General features: G+C 36.3%; 3 protein-coding genes across 5 annotated transcripts; all 3 read right to left on the bottom strand.

The window, feature by feature from the left end:
• Positions 1-6,235: 6,235 nt before the first annotated feature.
• LOC110755506 (phenylacetaldehyde synthase-like) lies at positions 6,236-7,774 on the bottom strand. The gene has a single exon (XM_088252448.1). It carries the CDS (start codon positions 7,772-7,774, stop codon positions 6,236-6,238), a length of 1,539 nt encoding a protein of 512 aa, XP_088108574.1.
• Positions 7,775-11,026: 3,252 nt separating this feature from the next.
• Positions 11,027-12,875, bottom strand: LOC110755508 (phenylacetaldehyde synthase-like). Its single transcript, XM_021956725.2, has one exon. The coding sequence runs from the start codon at positions 12,791-12,793 to the stop codon at positions 11,195-11,197; it is 1,599 nt and encodes a 532-aa protein (XP_021812417.2). The 5' UTR covers positions 12,794-12,875; the 3' UTR covers positions 11,027-11,194.
• Positions 12,876-15,467: 2,592 nt separating this feature from the next.
• LOC110755482 (putative mediator of RNA polymerase II transcription subunit 19b) lies at positions 15,468-18,392 on the bottom strand. Of its 3 annotated transcripts, none has more exons than XM_021956695.2 (6): positions 18,251-18,392; positions 17,802-17,832; positions 16,963-17,252; positions 16,635-16,838; positions 15,931-15,995; positions 15,468-15,757 (listed from the first exon to the last, which is right to left on the bottom strand). In XM_021956695.2, the coding sequence occupies exons 2-6, from the start codon at positions 17,830-17,832 to the stop codon at positions 15,745-15,747; spliced, it is 603 nt and encodes a 200-aa protein (XP_021812387.1). In that variant the 5' UTR covers positions 18,251-18,392; the 3' UTR covers positions 15,468-15,744. The 3 variants fall into 3 exon arrangements, with proteins under 3 accessions (XP_021812387.1, XP_088107503.1, XP_088107504.1); XM_088251377.1 differs by having other exon boundaries at positions 17,938-18,383; XM_088251378.1 differs by having other exon boundaries at positions 17,802-17,870; positions 18,251-18,381.
• Between the last annotated feature and the right edge of the window lie 1,149 nt (positions 18,393-19,541).

Here is a 19,541-nt window from a genome sequence, read left to right as displayed (position 1 = left end):
GCGTTATTAAAACGTCCAAGGTGGGTAGAATATAAGTGAAAAGGATGTTTCTCTTTTCGATTTCATAAAATGCGTTTTGGAGTACGATGATAGGTTACATGTCTCGCAAGAAAAAGACATAACTATTTAAGAAACTATTTCAATAAACAAAATAGCAACTTAATGCATGTAAAATTCCATAAATTATGTATACACAGAGATAGAAATGAATTTTAATACAACTATCAGTTGGTATTTTATTGGATGTTTACGAAGGTACTTATCATCATTCTAAGTTGTTGGATGAATATTAAAAATAGGAAAATAGTGGCATTAAGCATATTAATACTAACGGATAATCGCGATGCACATAAGTAAGATATGTGTTTTTCTGTTCATTATTAAACCACAGAAGTAAATTAACAAACTCTAACAGAAAGATTAACAAATCTAATAGTCGTAACAACAGACACTAGTAAAAAAAAACCCTTGCGCGACCAAACACAATTCGTCGCACAAAGTGACTTTGCGCGACGAAAATTAAACTTCGTCGCACAAAATATTACGCGACTAAATTTTGCGCAACTAAACCCCAAATCGTCGCACAAAGTCACTTTGCGCGACGACAAAGCATCGTGGCGAAAAGTAACTTTGCGCGACGAAACACTTAAATTCGGTGCACAAAGTCTTGCGCGACGAAGTGTGGTTCGTCTCGTAAAGTCTTTTCAAAAATAAATTTAAAAAAAAAATTTAAAAACATCTATGCATGACTTTGCGCGACGAAAGACAAAAATTCGGTGCACAAATTCTTGGATGACTTTGCGCGACGAAATCATAATCTTCGTCTCGCAAAGTGTTTACAAAAATAAATAAAATAAAAAATTATTTTTAAAATTTTTTGGATGACTTTGAGCAACGAAATAATAATATTCGTCTCGCAAAGTCTTTACAAAAATAAATAAAATAAAAAATTATTTTTAAAAATTTTTGGATGACTTTGCGCGACGAAATCATAATCTTCGTCTCGCAAAGTGTTTACAAAAATAAATAAAATAAAAAATTATTTTAAAAATTTTTTGGATGACTTTGAGCGACGAAATAATAATATTCGTCTCGCAAAGTCTTTACAAAAATAAATAAAATAAAAAATTATTTTTAAAAATTTTTGGATGACTTTGCGCGACGAAATCATAATCTTCGTCTCGCAAAGTGTTTACAAAAATAAATAAAATAAAAATTTATTTTTAAAATTTTTTGGATGACTTTGCGCGACGAAATAATAATATTCGTCTCGCAAAGTCTTTACAAAAATAAATAAAATATATTATTGTAGTTCGGATTGGGTTTTTGTTAGAAAATATATATTTTAAATTGACGATCGAACTGGTTCATTGTATTCATATAGGGTCAAGGAGTGTAGCTGTAAAAAATTATCAAAATCGAAATTGAAATAACCGTTAAATCGTGATTTTTCGTTTATAACCGTCGAAAAGTTTTGTCCTATTACTTGATCTCTGAATGTTTATTTTTTCCGATTTTTGGCGTATATGATCTCGAAGTATAAACAAACAAGTTTGACGGTTGGATCGTTGAAACTAGTTTCGTAGAATGCGTATGCCATCAAAACAATATATTCACTAACAATTAAGAGTTTATTTATACTTTCATTAAATACAACATAAGATTTTGTGGTATCCACTAGTGTAAATATTTTAAATTGAAGATCAAATTGAGTCATTGTATTCATATAGGGCCAAGGAGTGTAGCTGTAAAAAATCATCAAAATCGGAGTTAAAATAACCGTTAAATCGTGATTTTTGTTTATAACCATCGAAACGTTTTGTCCCATTACGTGATCTCTGAATGTTTATTTTTTCTGATTTTTGGGGTATACGATCTCGAAGTATAAACAAACAAATTTGACGGTTGGATCATTGAAACTAGTTTCATAGAATACATATGCCATCAAAACAATATATTCACTAACAATTAAGAGTTTATTTATACTTTTGTTAAATATAACATAAGATTTTGTGGTATCCACTAGTGCAAATATTTTAAATTGAAGATCAAATTGAGTCATTGTATTCATATAGGGTCAAGGAGTGTAGCTGTAAAAAATCATCAAAATCAGAGTTGAAATAACCGTTAAATCATGATTTTTCGTATATAATCGTCGAAAAGTTTTGTCCTATTACTTAATCTCTTAATGTTTATTTTTTCCGATTTTTGGCGTATATGATCTCGAAGTGTAAACAAACAAGTTTAACGGTTGGATCGTTGAAATTAGTTTCTTAGAATGCGTATGCCATCAAAACAATATATTCACTAACAATTAAGAGTTTATTTATACTTTCTTTAAATACAACATAAGATTTTGTTGTATCCACTAGTGTAAATATTTTAAATTGAAGATCAAATTGAGTCATTGTATTCATATAGGGTCAAGGAGTGTAGCTGTAAAAAATCATCAAAATCGGAGTTAAAATAACCGTTAAATCGTGATTTTTGTTTATAACCATCGAAAAGTTTTGTCCCATTACATGATCTCTGAATGTTTATTTTTTCTGATTTTTGGGGTATACGATCTCGAAGTATAAACAAACAAATTTGACGGTTAGATCGTTGAAACTAGTTTCATAGAATACATATGCCATGAAAACAATATATTCACTAACAATTAAGAGTTTATTTATACTTTTATTAAATATAACATAAGATTTTGTGGTATCTACTAGTGTAAATATTTTAAATTGACGATCGAATGCAGTCATTGTATTCATATAGGGTCAAGGAGTGTAGCTGTAAAAAATCATCAAAATCAGAGTTGAAATAACCGTTAAATCTTGATTTTTCTTTTATAACTGTCGAAATATTTTGTCCCATTAATTGATCTCTTAATGTTTATTTTTTCTGAATTTTGGCGTATATGATCTCGAAGTATAAACAAACAAGTTTGACGATTGGATCGTTGAGTAGCTTTAAATTTGTTTATTTTGTACGTATAACACTTAAGAAATTGAATAGTATATATATTTATTAGTAGCTTTAAATTTTTTTAAGACTTTGCGCGACCAATATATAGTATTTCGTCGCACAAAGTATACTCTAAAAATTTGGGCAGGTACAAAAAATGGGAATTTAAAAAAAAAAAATTACGACTTTGCGCGACCAATATATAGTGTTTCGTCGCGCAAAGTATACTCTAAAAATTTGGGCGGGTACCAAAAATGGGAAATTTAAATATATAAAAAATTACGACTTTGCGCGACCAATATATAAGGTTTCGTCGTGCAAAGTATACTCTAAAAATTTGGGCGAGTACCAAAAATGGGAAATTAAAAATAAAAAAAATTACGACTTTGCGCGACCAATATAAGGTTTCGTCTCGCAACGTATACTCTAAAAATTTGGGCGGGTACCAAAAACGGGAAATTTTAAAAAAAAAAAATTACGACTTTGCGCGACCAATATGAGGTTTCGTCACGCAAAGTATACTCTAAAAATTTGGGCGGCTACCAAAAATGGGAAATTTTTTATAAAAAAAATATGACTTTGCGCGACCAATATATAAGGTTTCGTCGCGCAAAGTATACTCTAAAATTTTGGGCGGGCACCAAAAAAGGGATGCGGGAATATTTTGGTCGCGCAAAACGTTGAGCGACCAAAAATTTGTCGCGCAAAACCCTAAAAATTTGGGCGCGCACCAAAAATGGGAAAAATTTTTTTAAATTTTTTTCGAGACTTTGCGCGACCAATATATTATTTCGTCGCGCAAAGTGATATGGCTTTTAAAACCAAAATAACTCCTCCACCATTTTCTTAATGTCTTCTACTCTTACCTCTCCTCTCTCTTTCCCTCTCCTCAAATCCTACCCTTTCTCTCACACTCACTCCTCTCACTTAATCTCTCATCTCTCTCTTCACTATCTCTCACTCTCACTCACTCTCTTATCTCTCTTTTCATCATCTCTCACTCTCACTCACTCTTTCATCTCTCTCTCTCATTCTCACTCACTCAAAATCTTGCCAAAAGGTATATTCTCTCCAAATTTTAAATTTTTTTCATTAATATGTGTTTTTGGAGTTAGTTTTGAGTTTATGCCAATTTTTTGTTATTATTTTATGTTATTTTTATGTTATTTGACAATATTTTTTTTTTTTGGGTAGGAAATCGTCGAGACTTTTACGGCTAAAGTTGAGGATAATTTGGGAATCCTCCGCCACTACCACCACAATAGGCTTGTAGATTTTATTATTGTACTTTGTTAATTTATGTGTACATTTTGAATATTATATATATTGGATAATTTGACCACTATTTTTCATATGTAATTTTATTTTGAATATGTCAATTTAAATTAAAATAATTAAAAAAAATAAAATCATACAATAAAATTAAATTTTAAAAGTAAAAATTTGAAAAAAGTGAATATTTCGTCGCGCAAAGATTTGCGTGACAATAGAATTCGTCGCGCAAAGATTTGCGCGACACTTGGATTCGTCTCGCAAAGTTATATTATTCGTCGCGCAAAGTAGATAATATTCGTCGCGCAAAGTAAATAATATTCGTCACGCAAAGTAGTTAATATTCGTTGCGCAAAGTGGTTAGTATTCGTCGCGCAAAGTAGTTAGAATTCGTCGCGCAAAGTGGTTAAGATTCATCGCGCAAAGTATCTTTGAGCGACGTTAATATTCGTCGCGCAAAGTCTTATCATTCGTCGCGCAAAGTGGCTTTGCACGACAAAAAATATTTTTTGTCGCGCACACCCTTTCTTAACGATCTTTGCGCGACCAAAAGCGATCTTTGCGCAACAAACTTATTTCGTCGCGCAAAGTGTTTTTTGTAGTAGTGAGATTAAACAAAACCTTAACCACTCTTAATAACTCGAGCATTGTCATCCATTCTTTTGTAATTTGATTTCGAATCGATTTATGATCTTGGCTAATTAAACTAAATTAAATAGGTGGTTTGTACTAATCTAGTCAGCTAGACAAATTAATACGCCAAAGTAAAGAAAAGCTCTCTAAACCCTAAAGAAACCCTTTGTTTCTCTCTCATCTCAGACCCTCTCCCTTCTCCTTTCTCTTCAAGCATGGCGTGATAAGAGCAATTCCACCAGTTGCCCTTAGCCATGGCAAGGGGGAGGGCTAGGGCAGCCACTATTCACATGAATAGTGGCTGCCCTTGCAAAAAGCAATGTTGGTTTCCAGCAGTTGACCTAGTTTAGGGCAAATACTATTCATTTTTTTTGTTTTTTTTTACAAATTTGTTTACCTAAACAATTAATTTGGACAAAAATTTTTTAAAAGATTTTTGGTGTGGGAAGTGAAAAATATGACTAAGTATTTATTTTAAAAAAATCTGAATTTTTTTTTTTTTTCGATTTCTTTCGATTTTTTTTAATTTTTTTTTGTTGCTAACCTCAGCACCCCTCGTTTTGGATCTAGGGCTGACCCTGCCCTCGGGCCAGCCCGACTTCGTGGCCCCCACAGCCAACTCGGGCCAAACCTTGCTGCTGGAGGCCCTTTTTCTCCCAAACCCCCCTAGCCTCAGTCCAAACCCCACTGCTGGACTTGCTCTAAGGGTAAAGAAACATTTACCAACCCTCTATAGATAATTAATAAATCTCAATTTCTAGAATATTTTGTTTAATACATAACAGCAGAACAATTTATTTCGGAAAATTAAAACCACCACAAGAAAAATGACAATAGTACTGATAAACAATTAAAAACTAGTTTGTTTTTTTTTTTGTTTGCCAAACGCTAGGGAGATTGCATTTATAAATTATGCCTTAAGCGCAGTACAAATACAAAAGCCTCAAGGACTAGAACAAACGCCTCCGAATGGCTACACCAAACACGGAGGGATCTAATCACAGCATCAAACTTATATGGTACACCTCTACTTAAAGCCACACAAGGCCACAGACAATTGGACTTAATCGCCTCAAATATGCAAAAACCAAGTACATCACTCATAACGCAACTTACAAACCCAAATTCTCTCAAAGAGAAACCACAACCACGCATCAAACTCAACAGAGTTGATGCACTTATTGGACCAAAACATAAACTAAAAACTAGTTAAATAATCTAAGTTTGAACCACAATCTCGTTCAAGATGCTCCTATTTAAAAAGTTACTTTATGGAACTGAAAATAGAGTTAGAGCATCTCCAACAATCTCTTCAACCAAAACGGCAACCCAATTTTGTCGCCAAAGACATTACTTGACATGGAATTGGCATCAATTAATTAATACATGGTGGATGGAGAATGGCATCTGCATACTCTTGCACCACCTTCCAAGCCATGGCTACGTGCTTTTCCTCAGTCAGAGTTGTTCCAATTGCACACCGCAACACATAGATGCCTCCAACCACAGCATGGGTCATGAACACCCGACCCGACCCATTGATCTCCTCCAGCAACTTGCAATTCACTTCGTTTACACATTTTTCATAATTTGCAGTTGGATAATTAGCCTTACTAATTGCTGATGGCGAAACCCTAAAACACACCAAAGAGAACTTCCTAGGCACCACAACCTCAAACCTTTTGTCCATCTCCACAAGCCCTTCAAAAAACTTAGCCATTTTCACATCGCTCCTAATGAAGTTCCTAAGGTTGTTCACCCCATAGCTTCTAAGCACAAGCCATAGTTTGATGGCCCTGAACCTCCTGCTCAAGGCTATTTGCCAGTCCTTGTAGTCCACCACTTGCTTCGAATCGGTGGCCTTGTTCCTCAGATACTCTGGATTCGTCGAAAGTGAGCTCACCAAAGCACTTGGATTCTTAACCCAGAGGCAACAACAGTCGAGGTTTGCGAAGAGCCATTTGTGCGGATTGAGGCTGAATGAATCTGCACCCTCAACGCCATTGATAAAAGGTCGAAACTCAGGACAAATGCAGGCACTTCCAGCATATGCAGCGTCCACATGAACCCACATGCCGTGTTCTTTTGCCACGTCGCAGAGTGGCCCCAATGGATCAACGGCTGTTACTGCAGTTGTTCCAATTGTGGCACAAAGAAACAATGGGACAAGCCCAGCTTCTATGTCTGAACAAACAGTCGACTTTAGCACCTCGGGTGAAAGTGCAAATGATGTTGATTTTGTGGTCTCTATGGCCTTGAAATTCTTTGGGTGAATCCCAACAATTTGGGAGGCTTTTTGAAGCGTGCTATGTGTTTGGTCTGATCCATACACAACTAGCTTCCCAATATTCTCTCTACCAATTTGGCTTAGCATTTGATCCCTGGCGGCTGCCATGGTACAAACAATGGCCTCACAAGTAGTGCCTTGTAACACACCGCCCCCGTTGCCGGAGAAGAGGAAAGCGTTGGGAAGTTTGAGCATATCTCCAAGCCAATCCATGACAATGGTTTCGAGCTCAGTTGCAGCTGGGGATGCAATCCAATTGAACCCCACAACATTGAAACCGGTGGTGAGCATTTCGCCGAGGAACCCTGCGGTGCTGATAGTTGCAGGGAAGTAGGCAAAGTGGTTAGGGCTTTGCCAATGTGTTAGGCCAGGGACAATGTGGTCTTGAACATCTTTGAGGATGGTTTCAATGGGTTCAGGGTTGTATGGGGCAGATTCTGGCAAGCGTTCTTTGAGATAGCCAGGTTGGACTTGGCTTAGAACTGGGTGTTTCTCTATGTTTTGGTAATAATCAGCAATGAAATCTACCATCATGTGGCCTTGTCTTCTGAACTCCACAAGGTCCAGAGGCCCAGACATATCGGGAGAAATGTTTTCTTGTGGAAGCTCGAATTTGAGGCTTCCCATTTGGATGAAACTAGTTAACTGGGAAGAGTACTGAAATTGAAAATGGTTTGTTGATGGGCTGCGGCAGTTCTGGGCAGAAATGTTTATATAGATTGAGAGTAACGTATGTGTTAGGATGGAGTAAATACTAATCTCTAGATTTGGAAATGACACTATATATATATTTCAATGAATCTGGTGTTTCTGGTACACGAATTCTCTAGTTGGTGCATTGAATATCTGTGGCACAAAAGGAAAGGTATACCTTTCCCTTCTTGCCTTCTCCATTCCTTTTGTGCTAAGTGTATTTCACTCACACTAATTTATTTAGTGTCTTCAAAAAATTATTTTTTCACTTTAAAATTTGAGTTTTTTTTAATGCCAAGGCTTTCTTGAAAAAGGATTATAAACGAGTTTTTATCAAAAATAGCCAAAATTTACCCCATATTTTTATAAATGTCAGTTTTTATAAAAACTTACAAAAATAGCCGAAAATATATCTAAAAAGACTTAAATATCCTTAAAACTAAAACCCACATAAACCTAAAAACCACAATTAAGATGGACTTGGGAAATCATCAACGCAAATATGAACTCATAATACCTCATGAATGACACCTCGATAAAGCACCGCAAGAACCTCCTCTTGTTTGGCCAAACTAGCAGAGTTAAGCGACAAGAAAGCAATATGTAAATATTTTGACTACTCTCTAACGCTTGTAGGAAGGAGTACGACACATCAAGCAAAGTCTTATTATTCAATTGGACTTAAACAGACTTGAAAAATTTGTTGTGAGAGAGGCATTTCCAAACCAAACCAACCCTTATTATTCATTGGACTTAGAAAGATTGATGTGGGATCCAGAAAAAAGTTACTTTGACTTGTTTTGTTATGTTGGCTACTTTGACTTGAATATAAAAGTGTGTATTAATTGTATGTGATTAGTGCTCTGTATGGAGATGGAGGAGAGGGCTGCATCTGGGACGGAGGAGAGGAGGAATGGAATGGAAAGTTAGAAGATCGAACCCACTAGTGCGATTTCCTTTTCCTAATGTTTACCAAATTCATCCTGAAAAAAATATCTAAAATCAAATAGTAGCAGTTTTATGTGGGTTTTAGTTTTGAGGGCATTTAAGTCCATATAGGTGGATTTTGCTATTTTTGATAAAAACTTATTATAAACATCCATCTATTGCTTTTCGCAACTTAAATCCAATTTTAAGGAATTGATAAGTTTCAAAACTCCTTTTTTTTTTAGGATGAGCTTCTTCTCAATTTTAAGGAGCCAAGCTTTTTTCCTTACCGATTTAGCAAGGACTATTTAAAAGAGCATGGCTTGGCTCCTTAAAATTGAGGAACTCCTCCTTAAAACCAATGAAGTTTTGACACTTGTAAAATTCCATGAACATTGACAAAGTTTCAACAACAACAAAAATTTGTCACATGTCAAAATAGAAGTTCCTCCTCAATTTTAAGGAGTCAAGTTTTTTCCTTTTTTTTTTTTTTTTTTGGTTATAACTTTTTCAATGTTGCTTTTGAATATCACAAGCCATAAATATATGGAATTGCACTAATTATTTTGCTTCGCTGCTAGCCATTATGCAAAATCGTATCAATGGATACCGACCAGTAAATGCATGATTTTTGCAAACGTTCATGGCTCATTACTTTATACTTAACTCAGAAGTTCGATCATTTAAGTTAAACAAGATCATGAACAGCAACTAATGTGCTTAAGCAGTAGTTAATTAAATAAACCATCACAAGTCCTCATAGTATTTAACTCCAAGCTTTCATAGATTTATAGAGTTGAGATGTCCAATTTTCTTTGGGAAAACCTAACTATCTGTGTCGGACATGAAGGAACTTTCATATCCTGATTTCATTGTCTCTCCCTTTTTATTATTGTCACTCCCTTTCTATCTCTCTTCTCACGTGTCTCTTAACGACGTTCACGTGAATTCCTCCACATAGTGTGCAAATTACAGGACTCAAGCTTGATTTCAGGCAAACTTTAAAGGTCGAATAGTTGTTGTCTTTTTTGATATACCGAGAACATGCAAAAATTTCCAACATGCTATTCGACCATTGGTATGCTGCCACGTACCAAAACATCATCGTCCTAAGCTGCAACAAGCTTCGGGCCCCAACCAAATGGCAAATATAAGCATATACGAGAACAGACCTCGAGGCCAATCTAAGAATAGTGTAAATTAGATAATATCGTTTCTACCCTTTTTCTTCCAATTTCCTTTGCATTCACTGCTAGAAAAGCTCAATTTTAGCCACGGATACACCATGGCCAATGCTAGTGTAAGCCACGGATTGGCCACAAATCCTGTCATGGTGTCCCTTACACATGGTGTTGCCAATGTGTTTTTCCACAGCATAACTAATTTGTGGCCAAATTTGCGGTGGGTCCTGTTGAAGAATATAAAGTCCTACATTGGAAACTTGATTAAATAAATTACAATTTATAATAAGTGGTTCCACTCCTAATATCATTGAGGCCTTTTGTGATAAAACCTCATACCTTCTGGGGTTTGTAGGTGGTCAAGTTGGGGACAATATCGGTGTTGCTAATAATGAGCCGTTGACCCGTCTCTCTGAATTTAACATAGAATCATAGCAAGACCCTGAATCAGACCCAGATCGGCCACACCTCGAATTTGTTTTAGGATGTTTCTTCTTATTTTTCTTTTGGATTAGTAGTTCTTGTCACTAACTTGTGTATGTGTGTTTTTTACGGTAGATACTAGCTGCGAGTAAGAGTTTTGTTTTATCAAATAGTAAAACGAATATTGATATTACGAATTAATTGTAATAGATTAATCCTTTGATTATCTACAAACACAAAGTTATTCTGAACTTTTTAAAATTTCTCCACGAAAAAATTCTTAAGACATCTACGTTAATTAGTATCTTTATACACACACAGTTGATGAAGCTAGTCCAACTGCAGACATGGACGAAATATAATATCAAAACTTGTAACTCATGCATGCACTACACACCCAAAACCCCCTCACGTTTCTCATCTCATCCTCTGTATAAATGCTCTACATGGACTGGGTTCATGGCCCCACCCCGGTCCAACTAAACCAACTCCCCGACAACCTCTACCTGCTTCATCACCACTTCGCCACCGCCACCTTCCTTCTCTGCTACGTGCCCTCAACTTACCACAAAATAGACATTGGTGGTTTGTTGTGGCTATTGTCCTTTTTTTTGTAGTAGTGATTTTTATTTATTTATTTCTTCTGCAAAGTTAATACATAACACCAGGACAATCTATTTCAGAAAACAAAGAATTCAGATACTTCTATAGATAATGATATTTAATACATATAACACCAGGACAATCTATTTCGGAAAACAAAAACCACAAATGACAATTGCACTGATATATAAACAATTAATAAAAACTAGACAAATTATATCTAAGTTTGATCCACAATAATCTTAGTTCCAAGGATGGCATCTGCATGCTCTTGCACCACCTTCCAAGCCATGGCTACGTGCTTTTCCTCAGTGAGACTTGCTCCAATGGCGCAACGTAACACATACATCCCTCCAACCACAGCATGGCTCATATACACCAGACCCGACCCGTTAATCGCCTCCAGCAACTTGCTATTCACCTCGTTAACTACACATTTTACACCATTTAACAACTCATAATTATGTGCCTTAAGCTTACCATTATCATGATCACTTAGGCTTGGATTAGCCTTGCTAATTGCTGATGGAGAAACCCTAAAACAGACCAAAGAGAAATGCCTAGGGGCCACAATCTCAAACCTTTTGTCCATCCCCACAAGCCCTTCAAAAATCTTGGCCATTTTCACATGGCTCCTAAGAAAGTTCCTAAGGTTGCCCACACCATAGCTTCTAAGCACAAGCCATAATTTCATGGCCCTGAACCTCCTGCTCAAGGCTATTTGCCAGTCCTTGTAGTCTACCACTTGCTTCGAATCCGTGGCCTTGTTCCTCAGAAACTCCGGATTCGTCGAAAGTGAGCTCACCAAAGCACTCGAATTCTTAACCCAGAGGCAACAACAGTCGAGGGTTGTGAAGAACCATTTATGTGCATTGAGACTGAATGAATCTGCACCCTCAACGCCATCGATAAAGTATTGAAACTCTGGACAAATGCAAGCACTTCCAGCATATGCAGCGTCCACATGAACCCACATGTCATGTTCTTTTGCAACCTCACAGAGTGGCCCCAATGGATCAACGGCTGTTATTGCGGTTGTTCCCACTGTGGCACATAGAAACAATGGGACAAGCCCAGCTTCTATGTCTGAACAAATAGTCGATTTTAGCACCTCAGGTGATAGTGCAAATGATGTTGATGTTGTGGTCTCTATGGCCCTGAAATTCTTTGGGTGAATACCAACAATTTGAGAAGCTTTTTGAAGCGCGCTATGTGTTTGGTCTGATCCATACACAACTAGCTTCCCAATATTCTCTCTACCAATTTGGCTTAGCATTTGATCCCTGGCAGCTGCCATGGTACAAACAATGGCCTCACAAGTAGTGCCTTGCAATACACCGCCGCCGTTGCCAGAGAAAAGGAAAGACTTGGGAAGTTTGAGCATATCTCCAAGCCAATCCATGACAATGGTTTCAAGCTCAGTTGCAGCTGGGGATGCCATCCAATTGAACCCCACAACATTGAAACCAGTGGAGAGCATTTCGCCAAGGAACGCTGCGGTGCTGAAAGCAGCAGGGAAGTAGGCAAAGTGGTTAGGGCTTTGCCAATGTGTTAGGCCAGGGACAATGTGATCCTGAACATCTTGGAGGATGGTTTCAATGGGTTCAGGGTCGTATGGGGCAGATTCTGGCAAGTGTTTTTTGAGATAGCCCGGTTGGACTTGGCTAAGAACTGGGTATTTTTCAATTGTTTTGTAATAATCTGCAATGAAGTCTATGACCATGTGGCCTTGCCTTCTGAATTCCTCAGGGTCTAGAGGGCTAGAGGTCATGTGGGCAGAATTGTTTTCTTGTGGATGCTCGAATTTGAGGCTACCCATCACATGGATGAAGAAACTAGTCAACTAGGAGAGGAACTAGAAGAGTACTGAAATTGAAAATGGTTGTTGATGAGTTGAGTTTTCCACTTGGAATTGAGGTTTTATACACGAGTGTTGTGTGGAATTCCTGTGGTGGTTTGGTGTGGTATTAATGCCTACTGGTGTCTTGTGGCACCACTAGACGACGGTAGCATATCTCTTCAATATATATTTAGTTGGGATGAACCTTTAGTTTGGCAAACCTAGCTATAGCCCAGGTGGCTTCTTTTTTCCAACCAAAAAAATAAAATCCTAGCTCACCCAATTTAAATAACCTAACCTCATCTAGTTCTCCTCTTTGCACAGCACGTAGTCAATAAAAAGAGGGGGGAAACCTCACACACAGCATAGCAAAAGATAAAAAAGATTAAAAAAAATTAAGGGAGATTTACTATTATACTCAATATAGGAGCCCAAATTATAAAAATACCATATATGAAATGGACTTTAGAAACACACCCAAAGCCCATTTACAACATAACAAAGAGGTTTTTAACTTCTTATAAATTACAAAACTTTCTTAAAACAAGCCCAACCCCAAAACCTCATTAAAAAAAAACCCAAAATACTCAATAGGGTATCAAAGTAATTTAATAGGGTCAGCTATCATTTTTTGGGTTTGTTTATAGAAATTCAATGATGTAGGGTTTATCTATATTATTAGTGCTAAGAATGGGTATATGACTAAATATCTTAAAAAGTAACTCACACATAGTATGTAGAAAAAAAGAAAAAGAAAAAAAAAGAAGCACCACCCTACCCTCACATGTAGAGTAAAAAAAAACGCTATTGTTGCTGCTGCACTCACCTTCAAGACTTAATTCAAGTGAACCAAGTTCCTATATTCGTCATGTAAGCTTCTCTCAATTTCTTGATGCTTTAATTTGAGGATTTTTTTTGGAGTTTATGAAGTATCAATTAGGATTTGCAATTGGGGCATCAGTTTCAGTTTATGAGTTATGAATTATCAAATAGGATTTGTAATTGATTTTATTGTTCTTGCTTTTTTCTTTTTTCTTTTTTTTTTTGTTATCAATGAAATCACATGATATTGTTGAGTTTTCTATCTACTTAGTGCCTAAATTTAGCCCACCCCATTTTAAAATCCTGGGTCCGTCCCTAAATTAGTTATATACTCTTTCTTGGCATTAGCGATATAAATAAATCATACACCATTTAATTTCTATAAACAAACCCAAAAAATGATAACTGGTCATGTTGAATTTAATTTTGATTATTAAATTACTTTGATGACATCTTGAGTGTTTTAGGTTTTTTTTTATAAGGTTTTGGGGTTGGGCTCGTTTTAAGAAATCGATGGCAATTTTGTAATTTATAGAAAGTTCGAAGCCTCTTTGTTATGTTGTAAATGAGCTTTGGGTGTGTTTTTAAAGTCCATTTCATGTAATTTTTTTAATAATTTAGGCCCCTTTCTTAGGCATAATAGTGAATCCTTCAATTTTCAATCCAAACGACAGTGAAAATTGGTCGTCTATGACCTTTTTCGCCGTTGATGCAAGATTCAAACCGGGATGTAAATTTACCACTATTCTAAAAATTTCAATCAATCTGATCTGGTGATGTACCAATCATCAGTTGTTTTCTTGTTGTCTGTCCTTTGTCATATTAAATTGGATACCGACCAGTAACTCCACGATTGATGCAAACGTTGATGGTTCATTACTCTATATTTAGCTCAGAAGTTCGATAAGTTAAATACCAAGATTATGGCCCGCAACTAGTGTGCTTAAGCAGTAGTTAAATCCACCGTCACAAGTCATAATGGTATTTAACTCTAAGCTTTCATAGGTTGTTGAGAGGTCCAATTTTCTTAGGGAAAACCTAACTCTCCACATCGGACGTTGATTTCATTGTCTCTCCCTTCCTATCTCTCAACCTAACTCTCCACATCGGACGTTGATTTCATTGTCTCTCCCTTCCTATCTCTCTTCACATGTCTCTCATTGACACGCACCCGAATTCCTCCACATAGTGCCCAAATTACAAGACTCGGGCTTGATTTCAGGCCAATTCCATAGGCATGCAGCTACTAGGAGAGGAAGCATTTGCCCTGCCTTAAAAGGCCAAAGTTCAAATCCCTTTACCAATATGTTCAAATCCCTTTGTTCTGAACTTTTAAGATTTTAGATTTTTTAGACCGAGGCTTTTAGAAAAATGGATTATAAACTTCCATTGCTGGTCATATCTCGAATCCAATTTGTTAAATAGTCGATCCTAAGATCGGTGTCATTGTCAATGATTGCAGGACACTGACGACTGCAATCACCCTTTTTTAAAAAAAAATTACTCATTCGTGTTAAATTTAACAATTTCGTAAAGGGGAAAATTAGTAATTAATAATTTCATGAAGCGAGAATGGGATCTGAAATATAGAGGTGAGAAGAGAAGCACACTTAAAATTTCATCCAAAGTGTCTACGTTGTCAAGTAGATTTTATATCCTTTTCATAATTTTACTAATAAAACGCTATCAATATTTCATAAGTCCTAACACTGATGATTCTACAGATACGGATACCGGCATTTTTATCCGTCCACCTCAAATTTCTCCTGTCCTCAATCTACGTTAAGAAAAACAGGTATTCATCAAGAAACATGGATGTGAAATTACACAATGCAAGATGGAAGAAGATAGATTGGAACAATAAAACAAAAGCAGATTGTTTTACATTACTGTCATTTTAACATATAAACCATGTGACAGGTGTTCAATGATAAACAGGATCCTAGGTTTATATTGTCTAAAATACTTCATAGTTTGCCTTGTCCCTTTTCTTTTGATGAATTGACTGCTAGCTTAACTGAGGACTTTTGGGAGTTACAAAATCCAGAGAAACCGAGGCAATGTTGTTTTAAACCAGTCGGCGGTCACCTCTAGCTTGCCAGTCTCAGTTATCTTTGGATTCTGATCATGACAAAGTTGGCAGGAACACTAGTCAGAATTAAGCAAATGGAAAGGAAAAGAAACAAAAAACACAAACACAAACTTGCTAAAACAAAAGTAGAAAAGCAAATAACAAAACAATGAAAACCCAGAATATCCTTCTCAAAGACCATTCTAACTTTTGCCTCCATTACCTGGCTTTTTTATGTCCAAAGACAGAAGGATCTTCAAAACCATCGAGCCTCCTCTTCTGAATGAACTGTAAAGAGATAAAAAGAATAGGGATCGCACATGAAGATCCAGAGGAGATGTAAAATTCGATATCTTACATTTTTTCCTCTTTTTTATTGGCACAATTTCATGTTACAAAAACAGAATCTGGTACTCCACTCAAATTCGAAACGGCAAATTAACACAGCTCATACAAGGTCGGAACCCTAAAGGCAGTAATTTATTTTACTTTCGAGTAAAGTCATGTTATAATGCACTCTCATAGAGTCCCACATCATAGCAACCCTTTACATTTGAGACAAACATCGCCATCACAAAAGTGAGTAGATGAAGATCATTCAATCCCTCCCTATCTCTTGATTTAAATTAAATCAACTGTGACACCATTTACCACTTATCACTACCAATAATTGACTGATTACAGCAGCACTAACTAAAGTGTACTTTCAAAGCTAGAAAGATACAAGTGGCACAGCATTTGTCAACTGTTTCTGAAACATCCTACACTCAAACAATGGAGACACACACAAAGTACTGGTAGATGGCCACCCATATCAGGTGCTGTAATCTATTATTCTTCTATGCCTAGTTATGTTCATATTAGAGAAGGGTAAACAATTGAACCATGCAATCCCTACATGGGCAATAAAAAGAGTCATGTTCTTACCATATCTTGGTGTTCCTTCAACTGCTCAGTTTTCAAGCCGTAATCAACATTTATGTTCTTAACAGCATCACCACTGTTGTCCTTGTGACGGTTTTTGTGCTTCTTATGATCTTTATCCTTGTCATTGTGCTTCTTATGCTTCCTCTCCTTGTTTTCTAATTCACTCTTTGACTTCACCACTGAGGTACGGATCCCCTTCTCTGCCTGTTAACACCATACAAAAACGACTTTATGTCACAGAATTCACAAGACAAAGGAAACCCTCCACCCACCCCCGAAAAGGAGGACTGACCAAACTAAGCAAACAAAGGTGTAGAAAATGTCTTACAGAAGGCAGTTTAACAGGAGTTGTTTCCCTTATTGGAAAAGCTTCACAAAGTACATCCAAATCAAAGGGATGTATGTGTGCATTTTTTTCTCTCATATAAAGGTTGCTTTGAAAGAGCTGATCCAATTCCATCCCTTCCCCTTTCCTGATTAATCTATCTCCCACCACATTATGTAAATAATGAGTCTCTGATATTGACAAAGGCAGTGATCTCTTGCAGAAGAACTCATGATGAGGCCAAAGCTTATATAGATTTATGAGATCACCAGCACCACCAAGTTCCCTCGGACCTGATAATAATTTCAGGTTCAAGAAAGCACCTTAACTGTTACAGTGATTCACTTTGCATAAGGAGAGACTAAGAATAGATTAATAACAGCACACGAAAATTAACAAGAGCGAAACAAGGTTAACTGTCGTTTCTTATTACTGAATTTCCTATCCATATCTCACCTGCTCGGGAGAGAAAATCTATGTATACAAATTCTCAAATAGAAGTCTCCGGAAAAAATTTAGCATAAAGTTTTCATATGTTTGAGTGGTAACCTTCTCAGGACTCTTCCAAGTGACCATTTCACGATCAAAAGGGTTAAGTAAAGCTCTAATTGATATATCACTGCGTTTAATCCTCACGTACTACTCCAGACGTGAAGCTCTAATAAACAGTGAATCCAGAAACACTTATCTACAAGGAATTACAAAATACGCAAAGAAAACTAGAATCTTTGTTTGAAAATGAGATACCATGCCTCAATTACATGAACTTTTAATAGCAATCAAACACATGAGAAAGCAAAAAAACAAAACAAGCCTCTCATCATCTAAAGCTTCTTACTTACCCCTTCCAAACCTTTTGGCTTCAAGATCCATCTGTTTAGTGACACATTAAAGTTCCCAGTCAACTTCCTCTATCAATTGAATTCAAATAAATTTTTATAAATTTTAAATAACAAATAAAGGAGTAAATTTAGCAACCTTTTCAGCCTAGAGGAAACATGAAACCAATGCAAGCCCAAGTCAAATAACATCAGAAACCTAATATCTCAGATGAAACTAGAGCATGACCAGAGCACCATCCCAATGACTCATTACATATATTATCAGAGACCCATTAAAAAACACAGATAAACAAAACAGAACAAAATTTCTAGGATCAAATCAAAGCTTCAAAACAAAAAACCATGTTCCATATTCATCTAATATGCTTCGAGTTGAATATATTCTAGTGAAATACTACGTCAATCCAAAATCGAAGCTTTCCAGCAGAGAGAAGAAGAGAGCGAGAGACCTGAAAACGACACGCCGTAGAGAAAATAGGAAGAGGTAGATTGATAATTGAACGTCGGAGATTGGCTGTTGGCGGCAGAATCGCCGGTAATTGTTAATTTTGGATATAGAGGGAAACTTTAGGTTTGAGTTTTTAGTACCAAGGAAAACCTAAAACTAGCAGTCACCGACTGTAATGGGCTTTTAGTTCTATTGGGCTACTGGGTATACATGGGCTTTTGGTTCATGTAATTTTCCCCAAAACCATCTCTTGTTGGGCTTTTAAAGGAAAAGATAGATGGAATAAATAAATTGCAATTGGAGCGGCTCTAATTATAGGTTTTTTTTTTTTTTTTTTTTAATACAAGCGATATTGGAATATGGCGATTGGAAATCTGGTGTGTAGGGATAACCGCTAGTTTCTAGTTTTTTCATGGTATAAAATGGAAGATTCTTTAGATGAAGTGATAACTCATTTTGCTTGCATTTCCTTATGCTAAATACACAAAGGATTTTGGGTATATGATAATATGAGCATCAAATATAAACTTATTTCTTTCTTTCTTTCATCTTTACTTTCTGTTTTTTTTTGTCTGAACCATGAGGTGGTCCTGGATGGGCCCCAATTATGGGTGGCACCTTTAAGCCTTAACCACAACCCAGACTAATCCCCACTCACACCGAGTCGGCCCGTAAGGGGTAAAGTGTTGGCCAAAGTGGTGACTCCGTACGAGAGCATGGATCGAACCCCTGACCTTTCTTAAGGAATGAGAGTGCCGAACCACTCACACTAACCACCTTGATTCTTTCATCTTTACTTTTGAGTCTCGTAAGGAATGCTCAAAACTCATCTGGCCCAAAAATTAAAATATTGTAAAGATGATTTTGACCTTGGCACTCTGGTCTTTAAACTTCAAAGCTTTTTTGGTTTGGTCTTCAAATTATAATATTATTGTAGTAAAAAATTAGAAAGTAAAAACAATGTTACGAAAGTGTGAAGTCTTTAGGACCATTAACAGTCTAATTGAAAGGTTTAAAGGGTGAAAAAAGTCTAGACAATTCTGCAACCAACCCCAACAACACCAACAGTGTTTGATCGGATAAGTCTTTGATGAGGTTTGGTACGATATGTCACTTCTAGCAACTCAAACAGTTGGTGCCGGTTTGTCTTTTTCATCTAGAAAAGGTGACTCATCTAAGTCCGGATTAGAATGATTTTACTTTAAAATCATGGTTATAACAAATTACAATATAACGATTCGATTTGGTTTTATTTTGACAAAAGTCATAAAAGAAACCAACCCAATTTAAGA

Source organism: Prunus avium, chromosome 4 (assembly GCF_965620075.1).
Source record: "Prunus avium chromosome 4, drPruAviu1.hap1.1, whole genome shotgun sequence".
Taxonomy (NCBI): Eukaryota; Viridiplantae; Streptophyta; class Magnoliopsida; order Rosales; family Rosaceae; genus Prunus; species Prunus avium.
The sequence above is the reverse complement of the archived record's forward strand: the minus strand, read 5'-3'. Positions and strand labels throughout refer to the sequence as shown.

Excerpts from the sequence above, each read along its gene's own strand:
- LOC110755506 (XM_088252448.1), bottom strand. The coding sequence starts at position 7,774 with ATGGGAAGCCTCAAATTCGAGCTTCCACAAGAAAACATTTCTCCCGAT.
- LOC110755508 (XM_021956725.2), bottom strand. The coding sequence starts at position 12,793 with ATGGGTAGCCTCAAATTCGAGCATCCACAAGAAAACAATTCTGCCCAC.
- LOC110755482 (XM_021956695.2), bottom strand. The coding sequence starts at position 17,832 with ATGGATCTTGAAGCCAAAAGGTTTGGAAGGG. Across the intron at positions 17,253-17,801 it reads AGCCAAAAGGTTTGGAAGGG|GTCCGAGGGAACTTGGTGGT; the intron begins GTAAGTAAGAAG and ends AATTATTATCAG. Across the intron at positions 15,996-16,634 it reads TGAAGGAACACCAAGATATG|TTCATTCAGAAGAGGAGGCT; the intron begins GTAAGAACATGA and ends ATCTCTTTACAG.